The 8,800-nt window shown below is 41.8% G+C and overlaps 1 protein-coding gene across 1 annotated transcript in view; it reads left to right on the top strand.

Moving 5' to 3' along the window:
• Positions 1-311: 311 nt before the first annotated feature.
• Positions 312-8,800, top strand: part of LOC306746755 (ankyrin-3-like) — a gene marked incomplete at its 5' end in the record, with an annotated part of 94,850 nt that continues 86,361 nt past the window's right edge. The window contains one exon of the mRNA XM_079229716.1: positions 312-434. Within this exon, the coding sequence (XP_079085842.1) occupies positions 312-434 (123 nt within the window). The remainder of the gene's footprint in view (positions 435-8,800) is intronic.

The raw sequence follows: 8,800 nt of genomic DNA, 5'->3' as shown, positions 1-8,800 counted from the left end.
TCTTCTCTCCCGTCTTCCCATCACTTTAAAAAAAAAAGAAACAAAAGAGAGGGAGCAGACCAGACCAGAGCAACAACCAAAAGAAAGGACACACAGGATATACATACAAAGTGAAAGATACCCTACTCTTCTCCATTCTCCTTTTCAAGGAGGGCATTTTTCTTCCCTTTCCCCCCCTTTCCTTTTCTACCCCGATATTTTTCCTCTGAGATCCCGGTTTTGTCAATTTATAGTCCCTGAACTTCTCTGGGATTTCAGGTGAGGCACGCGTGTGTAGTGTGTGGTGCTTCTACATTTTTTTATTGCCTATCATGGCTCACGCGGCCTCTCAATTGAAGAAGAATCGGGGGGAAGTGGATGTGAATGCGATAGAGGACGAGAAGGAGAAGCGGAGGAAGAGCAGGAGAGCAGCGTCCCGGGAACAAAAGAGAAAGGTAACAGACGAGGGCTGGCTGGCTGGTGGCTTCATCTGCTCCGCTCAGCATCATTGGAGCGTGACTCTCTCTGTGTGTGTGTGTGTGTGTGTGTGTGTGTGTGTGTGTGTGTGTGTGTGTGTGTGTGTGCGCTACAGCTCCCTCAGCTTGACTACCTAGATCAACTGGGCTTGGAGGTTGCCTCGTCATAAATCGTCATAGATCTGCACATAATTCAAGACACGTGTAGTCTCGGTTTTCTTTTTACACTAGTCCAATTTAAAGAGCATCTATGACCTTGTGTACTAAATGTGTGTGTCTGTGAGTGAGTGTGATGGTGTCCCCCTATTTCTTCATGTGGGAGTCTGTGTGTTTATTGTTGGGAAGCATGTGAGGTGTTTGCAGAATGTTTGTGCCTGTATGTCTTCATATACACGATGGCTCAAAGTCTAAAATGATTTCACCTGTTAGTACATGATAATCTTATAGCTACGCGTCTCCAGATGAGGCGAACGCTGTTCGGACACATGGAGCGCTTTGTTTTCCTGCCTCGGACTCTTTGAACGCTTCCGAATATTGTCCGTCCGTTTAGTAGAACTACGTGACACAAAGGGCTTCCTGGAATATTTGCACATCCTTACTTCTTATGAAGAGAATCAAGGTGGTCAGTTGTTACAATCACCCTGTGTCGAGTACGATTTGTTAATCATTGCTTCATCGGCGTAATTTAACCTTGTTGTGGGCTTCATACCAAATTAGATGAATGCTGGCAGGTGCAAAGAGTGTAAGGTCAAACACCTCTCGTGTTTTTTTTCCCTCACTTGATCATGGTTTTGGAAATGTATGAGTGCGTTTGTGTGGGTTCTAGCTTGTGTGTGTCTGCGTCTGTGTGCGCGTGTGCTTGGATGCACAGACAGCCATGTATAATGCATACAGGAGTGATTTATTGATGACAAAGCTTTTCATATGATGGAGGGGGAACTGAAATGCACGTGGGTATCCCTCCTCTTCCTCCTCTCTTGCATGTCAGCTTGCAGAGAACCCTGCTTCAGTGTCTGCTCTTTACTCTGGTCAGACCAGTCGGAGAATTTAACTAGAATATATAGCAAATTCTAAGCTACAACTGATAGAAAAAGGTTAACTTGTAGGCTGCCCTCAGTTATGTATTATAATAAACTCCTCGCTGTCTGTGCTATTCTAGTGTTTGGAGAAAAGCATTCATTGCATTCTGCGTATTGAATGTGGGGAGATTTGACCGTGAGAGATCTATTCAATAACAGTGACATTTACTGAACTTTGCGCCCATGGGTGCCCGGTTTTGAATTATGCTGCTGGCAACGTTATTTGACCTCAGCATAAACAAGAGGCGATCTATCATGGGCTAATCTTTTGCGAAGCCCCAAAAAAAGAGAAAAGATTCATAAGGTCAAGTGACTTCATGGATCTGTACACTTGCTCGTATACATCCACATTTCTTTCTCCTTGCGTCTATGTTTGTGTGCATGTATGTGTGAAAATGATACGTGTCTGAAATGCTGATCTGCACAGGAGGTGTATATTCCTTATGAAGGGTCATGTTTCATAGAAGAGAACAGGAGACAGAGATGATAAGGGGAGAAGAGTTGTATTGATTGGATTGTTCACAGCACCATCCATGAGGATAATAAACTTTCCCTTCTCACCTCGGCCTGCATGCCCTGCATCCTTGCGCCTGCTCTCTCGTATCTACTCTTCTCTCCCTCATTCCCTTCTATGTCTTAGTCCCATCACCTTTAGGTCCTCTCTGTCCATTAACTCCCGTGACTTTTTCTTTCATTAGCGCATTTGTTTGGCTCACGCTGTTGCATTTTAATGATGCACAAAACAAAGTCAAACACTAAAGTTAATTTGTTTGTCAGTCGTTTACTTGAGGGATGTGCCCTATAGGCCATCGTTGTCGGTCACTCTCTCTCTCTCCAGCACACACAAAGATCCGCAGTAGTTTGGCTGCCCTTGCTTGTGCGCTGTTTACCCTGCTGGTGGCCTTCCAACTCTCACGGTGTCCGCTATACAGTAAGAATAGACTGACTGAGAGGTGTCAGAGTCTATAGAGATACATGACGAAAGAGTCACACATGCAGAAAGACTATAAAAAAGATAAAAGGGCATTACAGTCACAGGTTACATTGTCAGTTTCCCTCCATTACTCAGCCTCAAACCTTTTATGTTTGTCTTGTAGCTAAACTGATGTGGTCTTCTTAGGTGCACATTGTGCAACAAACTGCTTTGACTCACTCCTTTCACAGCTCTACAAACACTATATTTAGATGGTGGAGCAGGTACAGAGAACACTTGTTAATGCAAAGTGGTGAGTCTTCCCATTCGTAGTCACCAAGGTTGATTCATGGTTAATTTACGTTGTATACATACCTAAAATGCCTTTCAGTAATGTGACTTAACTTGAAATACACTGCATGTCATTTTTTATGCTTACGCCAGTTACTGTATGGCCATTTATTCCATGTATACAAGGTCTGACCAGTTTGGGAGTGATAGCAGATTCCAGTCTTGATTCTTCAGCATTAATGGCTACGCTTTTGTTTTCATGTGGATCAAATATTGTGCTATAAGGTCACAAGAAAATAGTGTTTATATTGCTTGTTTGGGTTCATATCATAATAAACATGATATGCAGTCCATTGAGGCTGTTTCGCTCACTCCATTGTTCACTCATTCACCATTTCCTCACTAAACTCTATAGTTTAGTGAGCAGTAAGTTGAGATCTTGGACTCTTTTTAATTATCTGTTTGTGCATCTGTAAAATGTTGTGCACGTCATGGACATCACTTTTTTTGCTCCATATTATTCAATATGTGAATGAATTCCAAATTCAGACCCTCAAATACAATGGTGGAGGGTTATGCAGAAAGCAGGGAGTAATCTGTGGACAAAGCCTCCGTAACAACTATCAAAATGCAAAAATAGATCAACAAAGTGCATGTGATAGTTAGGCATGAGGCCTGCTGCTTTTATCAGACAGCGCTCGGTTTAGTGTGGCCCTAATGGAGTCCAGGGTGTCAGGGGAGGGATTCCTGCTACAGATGGTTAACAACTTGGTGTAGTGTGTCTCCGTATTTACAGTGTGTATTGTTAGGAAAGCAGCGCAGAGGGAGATAGTCCCCACCATGAGCACCATGGGAATAGTGGGACTTTAACCTGGGAGAGAGAGAGAGAGAGAGAGAGAGAGAGAGAGAGAGAGAGAGAGAGAGAGAGAGAGAGAGAGAAACAGAGAGAGAGAGAGAGAGAGAGAGAAAGAAAGAGAACACTTATCTAGGAGTGTGTGTCTGTACGAATGCTGGAGTTCATTTTCATATGCCGTATGAGCGTTTCTGAGAGAGTCAGTGAAAACTCGCAGTGGTCATCCGAACGGGAAACCCCCATTACATTAATTCTCCAAGCTGCTTTACCTCTAATGACATTATCTAGAGCCAGGAGCCCCCATTGGATTCCCAGAGAGAGAGAGAGAGAGAGAGAGAGAGAGAGAGAGAGAGAGAGAGAGAGAGAAAGAGAGAGAAGTAAAGCAAAGGTTTCCTACTGCCAGGTCCCAGTTTTACACACTGTTCCGGTACACAGCGCGTGCGTCGGTACAGTACCTATTGTTTCTCTCATAGGGCTTATTTGGGTCATGTGCTAGCTTTTTTTCCACAGGCTCATTCTGCAGTCAAATCAGCGGCTCATCTTCCAAGGAGATTCTATGATTCTATTAATATTGTGCCTTTTATATTTTATTGGATGCTTGAAAAAATGGTCACCCTTTATTATGAATTTCAAAGAGCTCCTCAGTGATCATCATTTACTGCCATCATCACTGTTCATTAGAGGTCTGAATCCGGATCACAGTATAGTGACTCTAAAGCAAGACTTTGAAACGACTGCTGGAAGGCGAATGGCAGTGTTGAAATTGGATGTCAGCCCTGTGCTGCCTTCAGAGCCCATGGCAACAGCAGCAAGGCAAAGTCTGCTTGGCCCAACGAGGGAAAGTAAACCGTGAGGGAAAAGAGCCATCAGGCTGTAGGCAGGCAGCGAGAGAAGAAACATAATATCAATACATATTTTAAAAGATGCCCCTCCTATATTTCGTTTCTTCCCGTCTCATTTCATTCCCAGATTTCTCTGCACTCACTTTCTGGTTTCTTGGCTGAAACAAAGCCGGCACGCGTGTTGCTTCGCTCCTCCTTCCCCGCACCCACTGCTTCACCTCCTCCCTTCCCCGGCAGCCCATAAAAGATGGAGGTTAATGAATTTGGTGCTCATGCATGCCTCGGCTAATTGCATTGGCATTGGGAACGCCTCCCACTATTAGAAAATGTTTTCACCGTCAAGATGGCCACCGGCTGGACAGCGCAAGCGTGACTTTGAGGAGGCTGCCAAGCTTCTGTTTGTGGAAATAATGACAATTGAAGGCTATTATAGTAGATTTACTCAGTTGGATTGTGATGTACGCCATTTAGTTAGTTCGATGTTTTAACTAAGAAGCTTTTGTCTAGTTTGTAGAACAGCTTTGGCAAATATAGAGATATTTAAAACACGCTATGCTGCCTCTTCTGAATTAGACTTGTATCTGAAGTTACACTAATGTGATGCTTCAGCAGTCTGACTAAGTCAAATCAAGTTTTTATCTCCCATTTTAGTACATAATTTACTCTTTTTGTTCCCATTACTCCACTGCAGCTCAGGGCGGAAAAGCTGTATGTGGAAGCATAAATAGGCTGTAACTTTGGAAGATGTATCTGATAGGATATCAAATACAATTTTGCACTAAACGAGGACTGTGAAATGTGTTACTCATCACTTGCATTGGAAGGAAGGGATCTGTTAGGGTCTAGGATGGACAGGAGGAATGGCTAGTCAAGCTGTGAACACACATGCAATTGAGAGAAAAAAAACAAACAATTGTGTGTATTCTTAATACTCATAACAGAATCAGACACAATTACTTTCACTAAAGATGACAAACACAATACAGTCTATTTCAATCACAGTCCTCTAACTCTCTCTAAAATTAGTTTCCAATGTTCTTCACACCAAAGAGCAAACGTGTTCGAGCTCTGATTTCTAAGTGATCTAATTGGTTACAGATGCTTTCGCAGGTGCATTCTGGGTGCAGGTGATTGATAATTGAGTGTGGTATTTCAATGGTGGTGATGATAACGCAAACAGGCTTTAATTTTAAATAATGTGTCTAATGTAGATAACTGTGTGTAGTTATTTGCAAGAGGTATGTTTTAGGAAAAAAACATGTATTGTAAAGCAGACAGTGAGCTTATGGTTTACTGATTCTCAAAGTAGGGTATGTGGAGGTTCACCAAAATGATTTGCTACAAATTATAATATTGTCCTGCGTCATTAAAAAGTGCATAATACAGGTGGGGGCCAATAACACAAGCATATTGTGTCCATTAATCCCATCCACATTAGCTTTGAGCCAATTAGAAATTCCAATTTGATTGTGACACAGCAATAAGTTCATTATGTTTAAGATCAAGCACTTACTAAGAGTTAGCTTCAGACTGGTAGGTTTGAATTTCTTGATTTATTTGGACTATGTCAAATGACCTCCCCTGTAAAGGTTCCCTGGCAAAATGGCCTCAAAAAAATACATAAACCTTACCTTTTGTATGAAATTGAATTCCTTTTCTGATAATGGTTGGTTGGCATTGTTTCTTCAGTCGCCATTCAATGTATTCCCCTACAATAATTATGTCTCTATACACAGTTTATGTAGCTGGTAGTGGTGGAGTTCAACACGCCCACACTGGACTCCTAAGCAAAGGGATTTCACAGGAACAATGCAATCCACAGTCATTTTTTCTCCGTATCAGAATATGTTGTACCTTGTTACCCAACGTTAGCTCTGACCGTGACTGGATATTGATAATGTATCCGCAAACACGACACCAGTACTCGTCATTGTTTTTTGTGTCACCAAATCCCCCGAGGTCCACTGAACAGATGTTTTCTGACACACTGACAAACCGAAATCTTGGCAATTCCTGTTACATGGCTGTATCATATTATCCGTACATTCACATATAAACACTATATAACACCTATACTAACAACATCAGTCCATTTTAGTCCCCACGCTCGTATGAAACACGGCCTGAAACGTGCAGGATCCTCCGATGGTGGTGCGTCACAGCGTCCTCACTCTACTGTACGCTGCTGCTATTGTTCTACTTTAGCTTCCGTCTCTAAGGGGAAATGAGAGCGTGTAATAAGGATTGTTCTAATTATTGATCCACCACTTCAAGGGTCCTAAATCAGAGTTAGTGCAGGGGGATGGTGTGTGTGTGTGATGGGATTTCTTAGGGAGCCTTCGTAACTGGAAACCTGTGTATGTGGGGATTTGTTTGTCCTACCGCTGGGAAAAAGAAAACAAAAATCCATGTTGTCTAGTTGTGGTTCCTGGTCTGGTTCATCTGACAGTCTTTCACCTTTTTTTGTGCATCAGGTGATTTGACCTTTTGTTCAACACGACATACAGAGCACCCTTTAACACTCACGTGGGCGCTGGAAGTGGGCTTTACAGCGTCGGAGAGAGAAAAGCATTGAGAGGAAGATGTAGAAGTAGAAAGAAAGAGGAAGCGATAAGGACTAATAGATGGAGAGAGAGAGTGAGTGTGTGTGTGTGTGAAAGAGAGGAGAGAGTGAGCGATAAGGAGAAATGGAGCGAATTACTGTATCGAGGCAGGGAGAGAGAGCGAGAGCATGATCGTAAGCCTAGAGGTTATTTGAAGGTGATTGGCGCCTTTCTTGACGCTCTTCAAAACCATGTGCACCCTCCTTCCTCTTCATCCCTCTCGTTCACGCTGATGTGGTGTCCTGTGTGCAACTACTGGATGTGATTTCACATAATAACATGTACACATTTGAAATATTTAAATTGCTGACTGCATTTTAATGGGAGAACACAAGAATACAAGAAATGTGTTTCACTGAATCTCATCTGCAAAAGAATGCAGCTAATTCAGAGTGTTGTATCATTCTTAGAATGAGGAGAATTATCTAAACCTATAAAGAAGTATTTCGTCCTTCAATCTATCTGAAAATATGGAGACGTATATATATATATATACATATATATATATATATATACGTATATATATATATATATATATATATATATATATATATATATATATATATATATATATATATATAATATAGACATGAATATATTCGTTTGGCTTGATTTGCATGTGTTTTTGAACAGTTGTTGACAAAATCACTGCATATACATCCAAAACGATTAGTCGATCAACAAATATACTTATTAAATTACATATTCCATCATTTATTTTCGATAAAATATCAAGCTTTCCCTTCTTCTGCTTCTCTGTTTTGAGGATGTACTGCTCTTCCTCTTATGTGACAGTAAACTGAATAGGGTTTTGAGTGTTGGATGGACAAAATGAGCAATATGATGACATATGTTTGGGATTAAGATATTATAATTGCCATTTTGTTTTTACTATTGTCTGGAGTTTAATGGACTAAGTGATTAATTAAAGAGATACTTGGCAGAATAATCGTTAATGAAAACAACTGTTAGTTACAGCAATGTAACAATATACTGTAGATCTTGCAGCTATTGGAACAGAGAACATAATATACAAAAAACAGATCTTGCTGTGTAATTCTACTGCTATATGAATTAGTTTGAGTGTTTCATTCATTCTTGTGGCGTCAGAGGCTCGATTCTCAAATCTTGCTGAGTGACAGCAGGATACGGGACTGAGTTGTTGCAGTTTGGCTCACTGGAAATATAAACTGGTCCCATCCTGAGTCCTGTAAGGATGCAGGATTACAGAACAATTATGTATCTGCCAAATGAAAGGACAGGAAGGAGCAGATGTTGGAGAGAAGCATCTCCCAAGCTGCTGCCGTCCAAGTGAAGCAACGCTAAGTTAGACCAAACTGTTGGACCTTCCTCTCTGAACAAGTACACCGTGGACTCATGACTCCATCATTCATCTCATTTAACTAGGTCCAACTCGCCTCTGGTGCTGAAGGGTGAGACAGAAAAGGAGTTCAGTAAGTGCGGTTCACCGTGAGATTATTCACAGATGCAGTAATGCTGCTTAATGATGTGATTACAGAGCTGAATGGTATGTAAGGGGGAGGAGGGGAGGGAGGGGAGGGAGACCAAAGACAGAGGAGTTGGAAAGAGGAGGCGATAAGAGAGTAGAGGCTTGATGAGGCAAGGACAGAGTGAGTGAAAGAGAGGCCAAGAGGGGAGCAGGTGTGGAGGAGATACAGAAAGGAGAGAGGGGAAAAGGTGACTTTGTGAAAACAAGAAATAAGAGAAAAGAGACAAGAATAGAAATATGGGCGTCAGGCGATG

Source organism: Taurulus bubalis (genome assembly GCF_910589615.1).
Source record: "Taurulus bubalis genome assembly, chromosome: 14".
NCBI classification, from domain to species: Eukaryota; Metazoa; Chordata; class Actinopteri; order Perciformes; family Cottidae; genus Taurulus; species Taurulus bubalis.
The sequence above is the reverse complement of the archived record's forward strand: the minus strand, read 5'-3'. Positions and strand labels throughout refer to the sequence as shown.